At 48.8% G+C, this 18,415-nt stretch overlaps 3 protein-coding genes across 3 annotated transcripts; 2 read left to right on the top strand and 1 right to left on the bottom strand.

Annotated features, from left to right (window-relative positions):
• Positions 1-953: 953 nt before the first annotated feature.
• GIQ15_03460 (copper-containing nitrite reductase) lies at positions 954-2,276 on the top strand (the record flags this gene model as incomplete). Its single annotated transcript, XM_033550877.1, has 1 exon — positions 954-2,276. The coding sequence occupies one exon, from the start codon at positions 954-956 to the stop codon at positions 2,274-2,276; it is 1,323 nt and encodes a 440-aa protein (XP_033408038.1).
• A 904-nt stretch (positions 2,277-3,180) lies between these two features.
• Positions 3,181-8,356, top strand: GIQ15_03459 (uncharacterized protein; the record flags this gene model as incomplete). The annotated part of the gene is made up of 11 exons (XM_033550876.1): positions 3,181-3,507; positions 3,619-4,550; positions 4,609-4,704; positions 4,760-4,847; positions 4,912-5,074; positions 5,145-5,929; positions 5,990-6,377; positions 6,482-6,499; positions 6,557-6,601; positions 6,648-6,951; positions 7,006-8,356. The coding sequence occupies 11 exons, from the start codon at positions 3,181-3,183 to the stop codon at positions 8,354-8,356; spliced, it is 4,497 nt and encodes a 1,498-aa protein (XP_033408037.1).
• Positions 8,357-11,481: 3,125 nt separating this feature from the next.
• Positions 11,482-12,573, bottom strand: GIQ15_03458 (FlbD; the record flags this gene model as incomplete). Its single annotated transcript, XM_033550875.1, has 1 exon — positions 11,482-12,573. The coding sequence occupies one exon, from the start codon at positions 12,571-12,573 to the stop codon at positions 11,482-11,484; it is 1,092 nt and encodes a 363-aa protein (XP_033408036.1).
• Between the last annotated feature and the right edge of the window lie 5,842 nt (positions 12,574-18,415).

Here is an 18,415-nt window from a genome sequence, read left to right as displayed (position 1 = left end):
TTAATGCCCATTCTCCCTGCGCAGCGGCGAGCAACGTATGGAGGCTGTGAACGGGCGCGGGGTTGGCTCGCTCTTGACTCGGGTATTGAGCTATTATTACATACCAACCAGTAACTAGCTCGAGGTCTATTTTTGGGTTGAGCTATGCGAGTTCTTCTTAGCTCTAGGCTTGTTCCCATTTCCATATGGTCACTTGGATATTCACGTGACTGACGTGGCTTGATCTCAGGTATCTCAGGTAGCTATCGAAGGGGCGGAGCTAACTAGGTCAATGCAACCCAGGTGCCGGCATGGAGAAGCGATCTCCCCAATCGAAACCTGCAGATAGCCTCATATATAGCCGAAAGATGATATTTATCAGCGAGGGGTCAAATTCGACTTGATACTCCGAGGAGAAGTTCGCTGCATTAGCTCCTAGGCCACAATGTTACACTTGAAGTGTAGATCTCTGCCTCTCCCACATTTCAAACCCCTGAGCGGTCAGCAAGTCCTGCCGGCTCTATTGGACCACTGCGTGAGGGGAGCAGACGATGAGGAATCAACTCGCGTGTCAGTTCTGACAGGGTGGCAGACGAACTGCTTCCCCGAGCTATGGCCGCCGGCATGTCACGGGGTTTGCAGCTAGCTACCTAGATAGTTAGATACACGCCGCAGCAAATGGTTTCGCTTTCCAACCACTCAGCCTGAATGCGCGGAGCAATCAGACGATCAACTGCATCCCCGTTCGGGTTGAACGGCATGGTCGACCCTGCGAACCCCCTCATCATGATGGCCTGATAGTCAGACAGTTTGGGTGTCTATGATGCTGCTACGGCCTCGCTCTGAGCTCTACCACGGTAGGCTCAGAGTATAAGATCGCACCCCTTTTGCCACATTGTGGTGCATCCAGTTATCCTCTTTATTTATTGGGAGCCTAAGAAACCATCTTCAACTACTGCAACACATTTTCTTATATGATGGTGCCTATGAACTCGCTATATATGCCCCTTAGGGCATCACTAAGAGCAACCCCCCGAGCTAAATCAGCGATTGGGCCGGCAATCAGAGCAGCAACCGCTTTCCCCCACCAACGACCTAGCTGGGTACCTGTACGAAGAGTATCAACAGATTCCTCCAAAAGCTCCAACATTCGCAAAGCAAGCAATGCCCCGCTCGCAATTGCTATCGGAGTCGTTGCTTCTGTTGCCCTGGGCGCCGTCCTCATTGCACGGGGTAGAAAAGGAACACCAGAGCATTTCATTTCCGTGAAGTCAAGCACAGGGGTCGATCTCTTTGCGGAAACGTCGGGTGATTATTCCAAACTTCCCAAAGAGGCTGCAGTTTTTACCACAGCACCACATGTTCCACCACCGATTACGCGAGATTACCCTGTGCTTCTCCAGGTTCCGCTGACCACCACAACGAAAATGACCCAGCTGTCCAGCCAATATAAATATGAACAATGGACCTTTAATGACACTGTTCCTGGTCCGTTCATACGGGCACGAGTAGGTGACGTGGTGGAATTGACCCTAACCAACCGCGATGCAACGGGCAACCCGCATAATATCGACTGTCATGCATTTACGGGACCGGGCGGAGGCGCGGCACTCACTACCGCTGAAGAGAACGAAAGCAAGACCGGGGCGTTCAAGCTTTTACATCCTGGCCTCTACTTGTATCACTGCGCGGCAGCCCCTGTCCCAGTACACATTGCCAACGGTATGTATGGGCTCATCTACGTCCAGCCGGAAGAAGGCGGCCTACCCCCGGTCGATCATGAGTATTATGTGATGCAGAGCGAGTTCTACCATGAGCCACCAGAAGTAATGGAGAACGGCAAACGCTCCTCCGTGGTAGAATTCTCCTACCCCAACGCACTGGATGAGAACCCCAGCTTGGTTGTCTTCAACGGAAGCGAGTCGGCATTGACCCGAGACCAGCCTCTGAAGGCGAAAGTTGGAGAGACAGTACGAATATTCTTCGGAAATGCCGGGCCAAACTTGACCAGTGCGTTCCATGTCATCGGCACTACATTTTCTAAGCTGTACCGTGATGGCGACGTGGTAAGTCCGCCTGGAAACTGGGTGGCCACCGCCAGTGTTCCTCCGGGCGGTTCTACCATCGTGGACATGAAGATGGCGGTGCCTGGAACATACACAATTGTGGACCATGCCATCTTCCGTCTAGACAAGGGCGCTGTTGGCTATTTGAACGTTTCTGGAAAGCAGCGGCCAGACATTTACCAGAGTGCTGCACCACCTGCTCCATGCGTTGGATGCAAGCTGCATCCTTGAGCTTCTTCTTTTTGCCTTGAACTTCTCCTTTATGGTGATTCTTTTTCTTTTAGCATAGTAATTAGTTTTATTATTTATAATGGCGACGCAGTTCCCTTTGATGCTATTTCTCTACACTTTTTCTTCCGGTTACCGTCTTCTATCTATACACTGTGTCGACACCAAGTCACTGCTCCATCAACTAGACGGCTAGACGGCATGAACCCTGAAGATCTCCAAAACTCATAAAGAGTCATCATATTTCTACTATCGTTGTTGAGTCACTATGACATTGCGTGTATATACTTCATCCTTCACGATCTAACTGTTCCTCCTCATCATTCCTCCTCATCCACACGTAGTAAACGCAGCACTTCGACGCCAACGGCCGTTAGACTCACTCACCAAGCGGGCCACGAAAGACAGCTTCAGGCTGTGGCCATCGACATGCATCCGTTCCTTCAGCTGAACCCCCCATTTCCCCAACCCCTGAGGCCTCTTATTGGAGAGATCCCCGGCGTGCGACGTGCGATGTTGACGTAGTCCTCCGTGACGATTCGTGTCTTCGGCCGGAGAGCAAATCGGGTCGCCAGCCCGACGACTTGGCGGCGCCTTTTGTGTTCCCCCTACCCGAGCTTGCACCCTGGCTGCGGCTTGATTTTAGTATCACAGAATTAAATATGGATGTTTTGTGCCCAGTTAGCTGCAGAATATAGCTAAAGGAGCAGCCCGCTAGCTTGAGCTGTCGATCATGCTGCCTGGGGCTGCGGAGACTCATCTCTCAAGGTTTTCCAGCTTTGTTTTCTTGGGATTATCAGGATCAGGGCTTATAACTAATCGCGGGCGGTTCTCTCTTCTCGCACCGTCTTCAAACATAACATCTCTCATGATCAAAACAGCTTGATTTGAGGGTCAATTGCTCACGATGTTGTCGAACATCGACATTGCCACCGTTGGCGCCGGAAGCGCTGCCGCTGCTCTGATCCTTCTTGCTACGCTGCCAGCTTTCAACAGCATCGTCCAGAAAATTACCCATGGCTCATACACGAACCTGCAGTCACTTCCGGAAGACGAGGATGGAGAGGCGACAGACGAATCGATCTCTGCTTATTCAACAACTATCCAGACAGCCATTATCTACACGGCTGCTCTCGTCGGCTTAGTCGCCTCCACGGTCAGAGCTATTTTGTCAACCACGCAGGAGTCGATTCGATATGGAGAACTCGCGAGTTGGTTTCAATTCGGGACCTTTGTACGATTATTCTTGCTCATGATGATTTGTTGCTTAACGTCCATCTACTTTTTGATGTCGCTAAACAGCCCAACACATTCTCATGTTTTATTAACTGGTTCATCTGTTTAGGTACTCCTTCTTCCCAATGTTATGGCAATCTCATTCAAGCAGGAATATGCCAGCCAGTTCCGACTTGCTAGCTATGCCTCTATAGCTACGGTAATCCAATTCGCCATGTCAGGCTTTTTGGATGTGCGGCTTTTGACACCGGCACACTATGACAATCTAACAAGCTTCCAATTCGCCGTATGGATTATTCAATTAGTGGCCACTGCTTGTTTACTTTGTGGTTATCTATGCCTGCCGAGACGTCCAGATGTGTTTACCAACAATAAAGTGGTTGATCGGCAGTACACTGTGTCTGCGCTCTCGCGATTCACTTTCTCCTGGCCAGGCCATCTAGTAAAGTACATCGCCAAAAACCCCAGGTTAGAAGTCAACGAATTACCTGGCATGGATCACTATACACGCTCAGAGTCTTTGTTGGCCAGATTCTTAGGACGCCCTCAAACCGACGCCCTCTGGTGGCAGATCTTCAGCCTCCATTATACCACGTTCAGCAAACACTGGTTTTTGACAGCAGTTGAGTCAATTCTCAATTTTGTGCCAAAGGTTTCTATGTATTTCATCCTTCGTGCCCTTGAACGAAGACAGGCTGGTGAACATATTGGAATTGAAAGCTGGCTCTGGACGTTGATATTAGCCACCGGTTTAGTTCTATCATGCTGGGCAGGAACTTGGATGCGCTGGGTGGGCGATTCTCAACTTGCCCTTCGCATAGAAGCCCAGCTATGCGCGGCCGTATTCGCCAAGGCAATGCGCAAAAACGACGCCCGGGGGACGGAAAAATCAATGGTTGAGGAGCATGATGAAGGTGAAGGTGAAGAAGCTGGTGAGAATGATGGCGATCAAAATCCCACAGCCCAAGACGGATTAGTTGGAGTAGATCCCGAGCAGAAGCGTACCTACCAGTGGATTATAAATCTCATGGGCATTGATGCGTAAGTCTTCGGTTTTCTTTGCGAGAGATATACGAAAAACGAATGCTAACCTGAATAGAGAGGAGGTTGGTGCATCTGCTGCCTTTTTAAGCACAATTATACTCTCTACGTGCACATTTATTCTTTCGCTGTTGGTGCTTTTCCAACTTATTCGGTAAGTTAAGGACGTTACTCAAATTCATCCATGGGTAGACTAACCATTCCCCTAGATGGAGGAGTTTGCTTGCAGCATTCTTGGTCTTTCTGATACTGGTTCCGATGAATACTTGGCTATCAAAGGTTTATGCTCTGACGCAGGTATGTATTGAATTCCTCTGGGAAGCTACTACTATCGAAGACTGAAAACTGACATTGATACTAGGACCGACTCATGTCAGCCCGTGATGCCAAAACAGGGGTCATCTCGGAGGCCCTTCACGGTCTCCGACAGATAAAATTCGCAGCGTTAGAGGCAGAATGGCAGAATAAAATTATGACTGCACGACTGAACGAGATGAGAGAAGTTTGGCGGTCGTGCTTATATGGTGAGAATTAACAAGCTACCGCGTAGTATATTACTAGGATGTCTACTAAATTTCTCCATCTAATTTACAGACGTCGGTATGATCTTTTGCTGGGATGTTGTTCCTACAATGATGACGACCGTGGCACTCGCCGTTTATGCCATTTTCGAGGGAAGGCTTACTGCTTCTGTCGCATTCGCATCACTCGAAGTATTCTTTGAACTCGAAAATGCCCTTTCCATGATACCTATCGTCATTACTGGTCTAATCGAGGGCATGGTAAGTCTTAGACGAATCGAGACCTACCTTCACTCTCCCGATAAAGAGGAATACCGCGAGTCCTCTTCATCAATTACATACAAGGATGCCTCCATCGCCTGGCCGTCAGACGCTAAATCTATCGAAGATCGGTTTGTCCTTAAGAATATCAATCTTACTTTCCCAGATAAAGAACTTAGTTTGATCTGTGGTCCTACTGGGTCTGGCAAGAGCTTGCTTTTGGGCTCTATATTTGGGGAAGCTGATCTAGTTTCTGGCACCATTGGCGTGCCAACACCTCCACCTTCGCTTTACAATACCCCAGAAAATACCATCGGCCTCGACAATTGGATTATCCCGTCTGCGGTAGCTTTTGTAGCGCAGTCACCGTGGATAGAAAATGGAACTTTGAAAGACAATATTGTCTTTGGATACCCCTTTAGCGCAGAACGGTATAAAAAAGTTCTCGACGTTTGTGCATTAACTGACGATCTTCACATCCTGGTCGACGGTGACATGACTGAAATCGGTCCTCGTGGTATCAACTTGAGTGGTGGCCAACGATGGAGAGTGTCTCTGGCCAGGGCCTTATACTCAAGGGCTGGCATATTAGTTTTGGTATGTGCTATGGGGCTTCTAATACCCTTGGGAACTTTCAATCGCTAATATCAGCCCTAGGATGATATCTTCAGTGCCGTTGATGTCCATGTCGGTCGCCACATTTTCGAAAAGGCCCTTACAGGAGAACTTGGTCAAGGCAGGACCCGTATCCTAGCAACGCATCATACTTCCTTGTGCATGCCCAAAACGAGCTTCATGGTTGTCCTTGAGGATAATGTGATGAAGCAAGCCGGCCGCCCTGATGACCTGGACTATACAGAATCGCTCACGAGAATCCGTAGTACTATGTCGATAATAACAAAACCAGACCCTCCGCCAATCATAACTCACCGCAGGAGGAGTAGCTCAATTCGCGATATAGGCAGTCATTCAAGTATGGCCTGGGCATCAAGAAAAGATTCGAATAGGGAGAAACCAACCAATGTCTTTGTGCAGCCCGAGGAGCGTGAGACAGGTGGCGTTAAATGGAAGGTATACAAGGAATATCTAAGAAGCAGCGGAGGAGCTATATTTTGGGTGGCTGTCGCTTTTTGTCTATGCGGAACGCAGGCATTAAGTTTAGGGAGGGTACGTTTCATGCTAATACGATTCCTGAAGTCATTGCTAACTTGGTGACATCTATAGTCCTGGTGGCTGAAGATATGGACGGAAACCGCGAAGACCAGATCGGTTAGTGATATTATTCACGCTGAAGTCTTGATAACAAAGGCCAAAGTAGCAGACGATGCACTTTGGTTCTATCTAGGAATTTACTTTGCCATATCAATGGGCATGACGTTAGTTCGAACGTTTAGCCATCTTTTTATATGGACTGGAACTATTCGGGCGTCGAAAGATCTTTTTGAGAAGATGGCATCCCGAGTCCTTCGAACCCCCCTGAGATGGGTGGACACCGTCCCTGTTGGTAGAGTTATCAATAGGTTCACTCTCGATTTCGCAACTTTTGATTCGAAGCTCGGTGACGACCTCGCATACCTCTTCCTAGATATTCTAGATCTCCTCTCGATCGTTGTAGCCGCGTAAGGCATTCCTCCTTCCCCTACGTCATGGCTTTGCTAACGACTTGATGGTAGTATACTCGTCTCTTCATATATCCTACTACTCACAATCGTCCTATCAGGAGTATGTGCACATTTTGCGATTCGATACATGATAACCGCTCGAGAACTTCGACGGATCAAGTCCCAAGCAAGGTCACCTATTATCGAGCAATTTGGCACCTCACTCCAAGGAATCGGCACAATTCGAGCGTTTAATAAAGCAGATACGTATATGCATAAGATGTATCGCAACATCGACGACCATACGTCTGCGCATTACTATATTATCCTTTTCAACGAATGGATGACGTTTAGAACGGGGATGGCGGACGCCTTTTTTGGGGCTGCTCTAACATTTATCCTCATGTCAACGAAAGATATTGAGCCTTCTCTCGTCGGATTTGCCCTTAACTTCATGCTTGATGGAGCTCAACTGATCGGATCGGCAATCGACAAGTATACAGAAACACAGCTGGATATGAACTCTACAGAACGCATTATCGAGTATTCACAAGTCCCTACTGAGGACCACACTGGCAAAGACGTTTCTGCAGGGTGGCCTAGTAAAGGGCGAATCGAAGTTGATAATGTCACAGCTGCTTACTCGCCAGAGCTTCCGCCAGTGCTTAAGGGGCTTACATTCAGCGTTGAACCGAACCATCGGGTTGGAATCGTTGGTCGTACAGGTTCGGGGAAATCGACTCTTACTCTTGCACTGTTCAGGTTGCTGGGACTCCAGGGTGGCTCAATCTATATAGATGGTGTGGACATTTCAACCATTAAATTACATGACCTGAGGAGTCGACTGTCGATTATCCCTCAGGATCCAGTCTTGTTCTCAGGCACAATACGGTCCAATCTCGACCCGTTCAACGAGTATACTGACGAGCAGCTACAGACGGCCCTGAACCGAGTACATTTCCCGTTATTTGGAGGGGAAACCGACGTGGAGGCTGACGACGAAGCTGACGACGAAGCAGGCTCTGACATCGACCGGAGTCGAACGCCTAGTCTCGACCACGCCATTAGCGAAGGAGGGCTTAATCTTTCTCAAGGCCAACGGCAACTTCTCTGTCTAGCCAGGGCGATTGTGGCACGGCCCAAAGTTATGGTTCTCGACGAAGCGACGTCTGCAGTCGACATGAAGACAGACGCCTTGATCCAACGTAGCATCCGAGAAGAGTTCCGAGACTCGACGCTGCTGGTGGTCGCTCATCGTCTCACCACGGTGGCGGACTTTGATCGCATCCTCGTCATGAAGGAAGGCGAAGCTGTCGAATACGACTCGCCGAGGGAGTTGATGAAGGCCGAAGGTGTGTTTTGGCGCATGGTCATGGGCAGTGGAGAAAAGAGAGAGCTGCAGACGCTCCTCGAGCACAAGTAGGCAGCTGTATAGTTAGCGCGGGGGTCTGTATGGATTTGTGAGGATTATGATACTATTTGTAATAGAGGAGTGGATAGCCAGGACGCATTTTCGAGTCGTTAATATTTCTCTTCCGACCAGCCACGGGCGCATAGTATAAAACCTAGTAAAAAAGCGACTCATGATGGAAATAATCCAAGGTCGACCAAGAAATGAACTCACTTTCCTCTTCCAGCGTAGACCTGGATTTTCTTCCTTGCTCGGGGCGTTCTTCCGACATGTCTGCCCTCGTCCTTAACACCGGCAGTTATATGCCTGAACAACCAGCATACCCTGGCCGCAGAGACCCTTAGCCCCATCTCGGGCCGCCGGGAACGAAAATCCTCCAGCAAGGTATCTACATATCCGTGCTGCCAAATAAGGATGGTAGACAGCAAACGATAGTCAACGGGCCCTGCAATAGCATCCAACTGCAGCTAGTCATAACCGTTGCAGCTCCTCCAGGACCCTCCCTCTCTCTTCCTCAAGGGCAGGGGATTTAGCTATCCTAGCTTATCCGTTTAACTCGAAGTTAAGGCCGAAAGGTCGTCCAATTGTGCTGGGGGGCGGCGGGTTAGTTAACTGTTGGCGCCCACCCCCCCCCCCGAGCTCATTTGACGGAGTATCCATCTACACAACGGCGAATGGAGTGTTCATGAGGATCACGGATAGGACCTTATTGGGCATCAAAACCCTCCAGGATGGCGGCAATCAATCTCCGAGCGGCTTCACCCTGACAGCGACTGGTAGAGGAGATGCGAGCAGGCCAACCGAGAAAACACTTCCAAAACGGCAAACGCTCTACAAGGGCACGGAGTACGAGCTTCAATTTTTTGCCTTCAATGGTCTAATTTTCAAGCTTACGCCCTCGCAACCCATCGCGATCTTCGTCTCTGCGCCCATAACTCACGCCCACGTTCTCTTCGCGATCTTGACAGGAGGACGCCGCAGCGCGATCTCCTTCTTCTCCGCGCCTAAATATTTTGCATCCTGCAAGCCGCCTTCTAGTTTCTTTGATGCACCGTTGCCGAGGGTATGATAGCTCACGTCGCATCATATGCAAGGATAGCCGTTGGGAAGGGAAGGGGAAAAAACGAAATACAAAAAACCACCGAGCACTCCATATAACCCTCCGAAGATACAAAAAAAGAAAAAGAAAAAAAGGGGGTTGCGCACGTTCCGTTCGATATATTATTACCAGCCATTACAAATAATCTTGTCAGGCAGGAAAAGGGAAGGGAAGAGGAGAAAAAAGAAAAGAAAAGCCCGGTGCGCCTACAGAGATCTAGTGTTTATGGAGTATCCGTATACTTCTATCTTTTCTCCGCATTTTTCAAGTCAAGTCAGCCAGGCTACGTCTGAATCACGTTGATGTCAAGGATGCATCGTGCATCACAAAAAGAAAAGCAAACGGGTGGGGGTCCAGCGTTCGCTCTGGATCATCCCAGGTCTCATCTCTGTCTCGCTGTCTCGTCTCGCCGTCTCGCCGTCTCGCTGTCTGGTCTGCCTCTCTGTTCGGGATGGCTAACTTTCGATGTAACGCTCGAACTCTTGACAACTGTGCGCGCATCCCGTTCGTTTTTTTTTTCTGTCCGTGGCGAAGTCCCCTGCTCGGTTGGCTGTTCTGATCCTCTTTGTTCAGGCTATACTGCAGGAGACGGCCTAACTGCTACCCATGACTACTACTATACTACTACCGCTAAGCGCTACAACCCCTTCCACCGCAAGGGGACCGGGCCACTAGCAGGGCGGAAGGGAAAAGCACCGTCAAGGACTAGTTAGACAGCGGACCAAGGGATGTACTCTAATAGTACCAAAAAACCCAAGCTCGGTCTCTATACCTGCTACCGGCCATGCCGATGTGTGGTAGTACAACATTCCCAGCCCAAATTAGCGGCCGAGAGAGTCACGCCCGCCGCAGCTACTCACTGCAGTACGTGCATGCGGTAAGTCTGTCGTCGTATACATGCGGCATACTACGAGAGAAAGGCAAGGCGCTTCGCGCGTTCGTTCGCAATACCCACTAGTGTTCCGCGGTGTATGTGCTCACCCGAACAGTCGAGGGAGCCCATTCATTCAGCATCCCGTCCATGTGGATGCGGAAAATCGGGATAGCTTACTCTTGTCATCCTGTACGACGCTGCAGGACGCAAGTTGGCACAGGCAAGCAATAGTAAGTCTGAGAAAGCCCTTTATCAGATGCCGATATACCACCAACTACCCTCCGTACAGAGTACACAGTACGCTGCTGAGTCCAAGGACTGGATATGGATACGTACATGTATAGTACGTACGTGTGGCACACCCACATGGCAGTTTGAACCCCCACAGACCAGACCTCCATCCCTCGACTTGTTCGAGGGATTTGATCCAAATTATGCCTTGCATAAAAAGTATCCCTTTGATGCTAAGAGGTCGCTTCCACTAGACCTGATTCGAATAGCGAAGGGGGAAAACTACGAGCGAGACGCGGAGATGGAAGGGGGATATGCAGAGTCTAATATAAGTAGTCTTTTGAGCTTCAATTTCATGGGAAATCTTAAACTTCCCATGTTCAGTAGTAGTATTTTCCCCGCCCATTCAATCAAGCAACAAAGCTCAAGAGTAAATGGCCTATTTGTGGGGTTTGTGTAGCTATATAACCAACTAGCTAACTAATATATAATACAAGTCAGACTGATAGCCTTATATCAAAGTGGGCAACGAGGTGCAAAATATACAACAGGCAAGAAGGTAAATCAAAGAGCGAAAAAGAAAACAGGAGTACCATGGACACCGGGCAAGAGATAGGTCAAAGATGCTCTTCTCTCTCTCCACTCTCGTGTCTTTTTGACTTTTCAGATGGGATTTCCCTTTTGGTTTATCTTCAGCTCGGCCTCTTGGGCCTTTCCACCCGACTTTCTTCCCTCCCCCCAGTACCCAAACGCCGGTAAAACAAAATGAATCGCATAGGATGGAAAATAAAATAAAAATATGTGTTAAAAGAAAAGACAACGTAGAAATCGGTCTGGTCCCCGACCATAATACATGATTTTTGAATTCCCACCGACCACCGCCATTAACCCGTATAGAAATGGAAGAAAGGGAGTTAAATTTGAATAAATGCCTTAATTAAGCAATGCCTGTAGACCCATCCGAGAATCGCGGGAAGTAGAACAACAAGAAGTAGAAGGCTTTTCAAGATCCGAAATTGGTGGTAGCTGATTGTGTGGTGCTGAGATGGAGTGCTGGTGGTGTCGTAGTGATGACTGCATTAGGTGTGGCTGGTAGAGGAGGTTGTCGCTTGAATGATGCGGTTTTGAGAAAGAAGATGGTATTAACGGGGCACTGCCTCGCCGTCTCTCGTCGTAGGAAGATGCAGATGAAGATGAGGAGCGGTGGTGACTATGGTGGATTTCCACCGGGGTAGCGAGTGCAGATGGAGATGTCACTGTCTTTGGAGAGGCGGAGGCAACTGAGTTATGGTCAGAGACCATGGATGGGGGACCACCAAGGGATGGAGCGTGGGATAACTCGGAGAATGCTGGAGATGTCATGGCCGATTCGGTGGTTTGGTTCGAGTTGCGGGTGGTGAAGATTGGAGTAAGGAGTCGTCGGCCGGTGGCTGGCGACTCTGGTCGTGAGTTGCACTGTTGCCATCTTCCGCTGCTCACGTTCTCCTTTGGCAGGTCATATAACGAAGAACGGTACTCTAGCGGGCGAGGCGAATGGAGGTGCGACTGGTGGTAATCTCTTTCATCTCGTTGTTGCTGCTGTTGCTGCTGCTGGTGCTGTGGTTGATAATCTGAGATCGAGGTCCACGACTGTTGCCTGTCCATGTGGGAGGAGTGGCCATACACTCCATGCTCGGCCCGTGGGCATCTGTATTGCGTAGAAGGAGACCTCGAAGATGCCTTTTGGTATGGTGGTTCGACCCGTCCGTTTGGTGTCCTGGACGGAGAAGAAGAGGATGGGGAGTGCGAGGCTGAGCTACCCATGCCTCTACGCTTTCGATTCACGCTGCCATTCCACCAGTTCTTCACAGCGTTGTCGCTCCTGTTGCCGAGTCTCCTGGCAATCTCTGCCCACCGCTTGCCCATCTCGCTCACAAGTCGTTCAATCACGAGTCCCTCCTCAGCTGAGATCGGGTCGTGATTTAATGTTGGTTTGAGGTTCTGGTGGAATCGTTCTCTGCATTGCTTTGGTGACCGGTACTTCATATGTTGTGAGATGCGAACCCAGTTGTTTGGGCCTTGACTGCTGACCAGTTGTAGCAGGGTTTGGTCTTCTTCTGGGACCCAAGGTCCTCTTCGTTGGCTTTGAGGCATGGTGATAGCTATACACCTTTTGCACGTATGTAGATGTGTGTATGTATAATTTCCCCCACAGGCGGGGAGAGGTGAACGAGTGACGGCAACTGACTGACCACCAAAAGTAAAAGAGGGATATAAGGGTGATCGACCGTGCTATATACGGAGTGACCTCTGGTTTGAGGAGCGGGAAGGGGAGGGTATATGTAGTGAATGTGAAGAGAGATAATTGGACCAGGAGGCGGAAGAGTGAGCGAGTCAGAGGTAGATAAGATAATAGCAGAATAAGGTCCGCTGAAGCCAGGAATAAAGTCGAGTATTAAACTTCAAGCGTCAACGGATCTTGCCTAAATCAAGATTGTGATTAATTAAAGAGCCGTAAAAGGTTGGAAAGTCATGAGCAAGTCATAGGAAAAGCAAGAATGAATAAGTAGTGGAAAGGTCAGGGTGGGAAAAAAGAAAGGAAATCCAGAGAGAGTTAAAAAAAAAAAAAATGGACGACGGCAAAAAAAAGCAAGTCAACAGGTAGATAGAGTAAACACCTATCCCCCGGTCTTCTGATGGGAGCGGTAGTGGATGATGTGTGGTGGCTCGTTGTCGAACAAAGTAGTATAGGTGAGCGACTTGGAGACACACGGGACTAGTTTCATATAGACCATTCATATATATGGGCACCGTGAAAGGGGAAAAAAGAAAAGAAAGTGGCCATGCATGAGAACAGGGAAGCATATACCTGGAGTAGAACGACCAGCAGAGAGTGTGGGAAAGGGAAGAAGAAAAAGCAAAGGCCAAGCAAGAGAGTGGGAGCGAATGCTGCAAAAGAAAAATGTCCAATCGGGAAAGTAGATCAAAAGTGAAAAAAAAAAAAAGAGTTATGGGTAACCAAATTATAACAGGCCTCAAGGCAGGTTTTTCGATAAAGGCATATTAAGCGTACCTTGACAACTGAGATCTGAGATCGTCAGGTCCGATGGGGTTCTCTAGCACGCCAGGGGTCGGATATGTATGATCCAGGGGGGAGGGGAACGGAGAGAGAACAGCATATATATAAGTAGGAGAGGGCAGGATAAGAGCAAGGGTATTTTAGGTCTAAAGGAGTCAAAGCGGGAGAGACATGGGTTTTGGGTGCTTTGTCAGGGCCCGAAAAAAAGGAGGATTAATGTTCAGAAAAAAAAAATAAAAAACATGTCGAGATGGGACGATGGGGATGCATCAGGAGGGATTGCAATGACAGGACAGGAACGCGAGAGAAGCAAGATAAACGGGTGAATGGGGGGGAGGGAGCACGAGAAGGGGGAAAGGTCCGGCAGCGGAAATATCTCTACCGAAATATACGTACCAATTCCACAGCTGCGGCAGGTCGATCAACCAAATATCCGGCGGAAGTGTTGCAATGCAGTCAGGTCAGGGCCAGGGCGAACTTGGGGGTGAGGATCAATGCGTGGTAGCAGGTAGTATGGTTATACCACAGCACGATGGCAGATGCAGGTCGAGGCAAATAAACCCTGGATCTCTCCAAGGCTGCTTTACCCAGCGTTCCAATTGACAAGAGGAAAAAGAAACGAGAGAGGTTCGAAAGAGGCGAAAAAAACGAGCGTTGCAGACGAGCATCAAGGCTGAGTAGAGAGTCAGTATAAGAAGCGTCAGAGGGAGAGATCACTCACGAGCCACTCTTCAAAGCCGATTTTTGTAAAAGACAGCTTGCAAAAAAGAAGAGAAAAAGGAACGAAGAAAACCTTACAGGGGGAGAAGAATACATATATACATGTATCCAGCAGGAGGTGTGGCAGATATTCCAGATCGTGGGGATACACACTGTACATACAGCGTATGCTCTCCAAGCCAAGGTGCAGGGACAGTTACAAGGAGCTTTAGGGCTTGGAAACGATCAGCAGTGGAGTTTCTTCTTCCTCGCTCTCTTTTTACAATTTTCTGTATTTTGCAAATTCTCCAGAAATAAGACCCGGCCCACCAGCCAGGCTAGCAGGCGTAAGAGTGCGATGTGGATGTGCTGATGCCGCGAAGGTTCGTCCCCTGCCAGGCCAATCATGGGCATGGAGGCCCAGAAGCGAGGAACGACACAAGAGAAAAAGAAAGGAAGAAGCCAGAAGAGAGAGAGAGAGAGGAAAAAGAAAAGAGTAAGAGAGAGAGAGGGAAAAGCAGAGGAGTTCGGGGCCATCCCGGTCTACCTGTTCTTCTGTCTGCTTCCAGGCAGGGAAGCAGAAGGGATGGTCAGGGTCCCGGGCAGTTAACATGTTATATCCTGTATCCAGCTGAAGAAGCAGCATCAGCGGCAGCAAACAGCAAGAAGAAACAGCAGCTTGGTACCAGGGTCGACCCAACCCATCCCCCTGGACCACAGCCACGCCATGGTTGATAAAGGGCTTGCAGGCAGGGAAAATCGGATGTGTTGCACGAAGATGATACTCAACATATACCGACCCGACTCTATTCTTGGTAATAGGTTTACACGAAGCTGTGCAAGCTGCAGTATGCAAGTCGCATGACGGCCACAGGAAGCGAACGGGAGCCTCGCATTCACATGTTTCCCTTGCTTAAAAATAAAGATGGCATCGAAAGAATGTACCGAGAGAGCAGAGGGAAGAAGAAGAAAAAGAAAGGAAAAGAAGCTCAGTCAACGGCTTCAACTCTATCGGGCTCGGAGCATCTCCTTGCACACGAAAAGGTTTCGACCTAGCCTTACCCTAGTTGCTCAGCAAGTGAGAGAACAAGTTGTATAGGAAAAAGTGCCGATTATACTCTGGCCTAGCTCGATGTAACGTCTTTCTTCTGCCTTTTCCCCCCTAGACAGCTCTACCCGATCCTCGATTAGCGTTTCATCCTTGCGGGAAAGGCCAGAGGGAAGACGGCGGACCAGCGTATCCTATGGCGGACTAGATGTCTGGTCAATGAGTAATAAGAACTGATCGACGAGTGTTTCAATGCCTCGGAGGCCGCCGTTTCTGCTACCAAAGAGCAGACTTTTCGAACAGCACGCCGTTCTTATATCCCGTTTTCAGATGGCGAGGGGCTGGCTGGCTTCTGGACATATTTCCCCATCAGGGCAGTTCGTCTGACGCCCGCGAGCGAACATGATTCACGAAAAAGAAAAAAAGGAGAACCATGAGAAAAAAAAAGTGGAAAAAGGGCGTTGAGCAGCCCCCTTCGATCCCCCAACGGACGTTACCTCGCGGCACGCCACATGCAGCACAGAAAACGGTAGGTACTTTCGGTCCAGGCTGACAGAGTATACGGACGAATGATGGCGCGAAAATCGAAAATCGAAAATCTCCCATGGCTGTCTAAATTTACAGGCATATCGTTGCCCTGTTGATACTCTATGAACAGACTTGATAGATGGAATAAAAAAAAAGAAAAAGAAACCACCAGATCTCTCGTCCACGTCCACGAAAAACGAATTGAACCATCACTTTTTTAAAAAGAAATAAATATGAAAGGGCGTGTATAAATATTATGCATGGTCACTGCAAAAGAAAGATGACCAGCGGAAAAACCGTTAAGTCCATCCTCTCCACCTGGAATAAGGTACAAACGGCGATATCCTCAGATCATCCTCATCTTCCTTCCCCGTACATACTTATTGGAAAGGGGCAAATTGTTCTAAGCGAAATCTGGGCGATTTGGAATCGAGCAAGTGATCGATATACATACATACCGAGGGTGTCAGGCAGACGTCTAGTGGAGATCGATTATACGAGAAAAAAAAAAAAAAGGCGCAGATATTTGATAAATTCTCCGAAGAAAAAGCATTCATTCGGTCCCTTCTGGTCGCTGTTACATCGTCCTGGTAACGAGGCACATTATCAAAGTACAACCTTTATTATATACATCTGACTGATTACTATACGGAATGCTTAACTTCATACTACGTTTGGAAAGGCAACCTACTCCCGCTCGGTAAGCACTGCTAAGCAGCACGACGGACGCCTCTTTACGCCATAAACGAAAAAAGGGGAAAAGTCGAAAGGCAGAGGGATCAACCTCACCGCGATGGCGCCGGTTATGGATTTGCGCGTTGCGTGCGTACTTGGAACGACAGAGGAGGCTAGTTTGAAACTCGCAGGAATCAAATAGTTCGAATTTTCTTTCATCGGCCATCCCGACGGATAGGCTTTTCTTTTTTGGATATTGCTTTTTGGTCTCTCGCTATGCCCTCAGGAAAGGCTGTGGCGCTTCTAACGCCCATTCATACGCCATCAGCCATTAGCCCAGGAGGCTGTTTGATCGGTAGCGGGCGTGGGCAGTGCGTTCGCGAGTGTTTGGTACTGAATAGCCGTTCGTCTGTCACTCGTTGGCGGCACAGCGGGATGGGATGTTGTACGCCTTCGTTCCCATCGTCCAGCGACCAGGTGTCTGGTACAGTGACGGGAAGTACGGAGTACGTCCTGATGGAATTCCCAAGCGATGCACAACATATCCCTCTTCTGCTCCAAGTCCGTCGTCCGTCGCGGCGGTAGAGACGTGAAGAATAGGTTAACCGAGAGACGGGGAACTCTTTGTCCCCAGCCTGGAACGCGAGAGGCGTTGTTGGAAGCGCTGAAACGCCTTCTCGCTCAAACGCAGACTATTGTCGCGATCGCATCTCGGTCGTCGGTTGCTTGGCTGCCGGGGATTAAACACGTTCCTCTAGTCGGCGTGTGTATACGGGGTACGGGGTAGTTACTTACAGCAAGGCCAAAAAAGATAAAAAAGAAAGACTAAAAAGAAAAGAGAAAAAAAGATATATATTTGCTTCTTCCTGCGAAGTTACTCTTCAATATCCTATTTAGGCAATTCGTCTTACCCGCCCAATAGCAATAGTTACAGTGCTTGTATATAGTACCTCAGGCCTCCAGCGTGAACTCCATGCAGGGCCAGAGGCCCGAGTCCGTACTGTATACATTTTATTCGCCTGCATGGACGGGCATCCGTGTAGCTAGCTACTTCTCCAGAAAGCGAACGAGGACCGGCCAGCCAGTGGGGGGTATTCCTTTTCTCCAGGCCGTTGCACTAATTTTACCTTAAAACTCGCGTTTAATTAGTACTAATATAAAAAAAATCCATCAGGACGGAGTAAAGGAGGTATATTTCCTGCTTCCCTACTGATATCAGACGGGTGGTATTGGTCTGCTCCCAGCTGATTGGGACTCCCGTCCAGCGCACAGGAGAAGGGGACGGAAAGAAGGTCAAAAAGAAAAAAAAAGAATAAAAAAAAAGAGTAGTATCATACTGCTGGGTTCGTTCGGCCCAGTTATCTGCCGGTAACAAACGTTTCATTCTCCGGGCCGTAGATTTACCTAGCCTGTCCAATAGACCGGTTTCGAGCCCTGGTTCTTAAGAGTGTCGATATAGGGGAACGGATCTGTGGGCCAATAGCAACGGGACGTTGAATAAGGCCATCAATTTACTTCAAACCGCCAGAATCCAAAGAGTCGGATGCAGGGGCACCAATTGACGTGGAGCAAGCAGGTGGGCATTCTGCACCTGCAGTATTACGTGTGTTGTTATAGTAATAATAATATATGTATATATATTTATACGGAGGATGGAGTATGGAGTACGAAGCACGGAGTATATGCTGCGGGTTTATAAAGAACCTGGGAAAAGGGCGGGTTTGCGTAAATGGAGCCCGTATCGAGAAGTAGAAACCGAAGCCAGAGTCCGTCCTCGTGGCCATGCCTTCCGTTATTAAGTGAACATGTTGGTTGTACGGAGTATAGAGGAGCCAATTCCTTTACGAGTAAACAATATC

Source organism: Arthroderma uncinatum (assembly GCF_011692745.1).
Source record: "Arthroderma uncinatum strain CBS 119779 chromosome Unknown scaffold2, whole genome shotgun sequence".
In the NCBI taxonomy this organism is placed as follows: domain Eukaryota; kingdom Fungi; phylum Ascomycota; class Eurotiomycetes; order Onygenales; family Arthrodermataceae; genus Arthroderma; species Arthroderma uncinatum.
The sequence above is the reverse complement of the archived record's forward strand: the minus strand, read 5'-3'. Positions and strand labels throughout refer to the sequence as shown.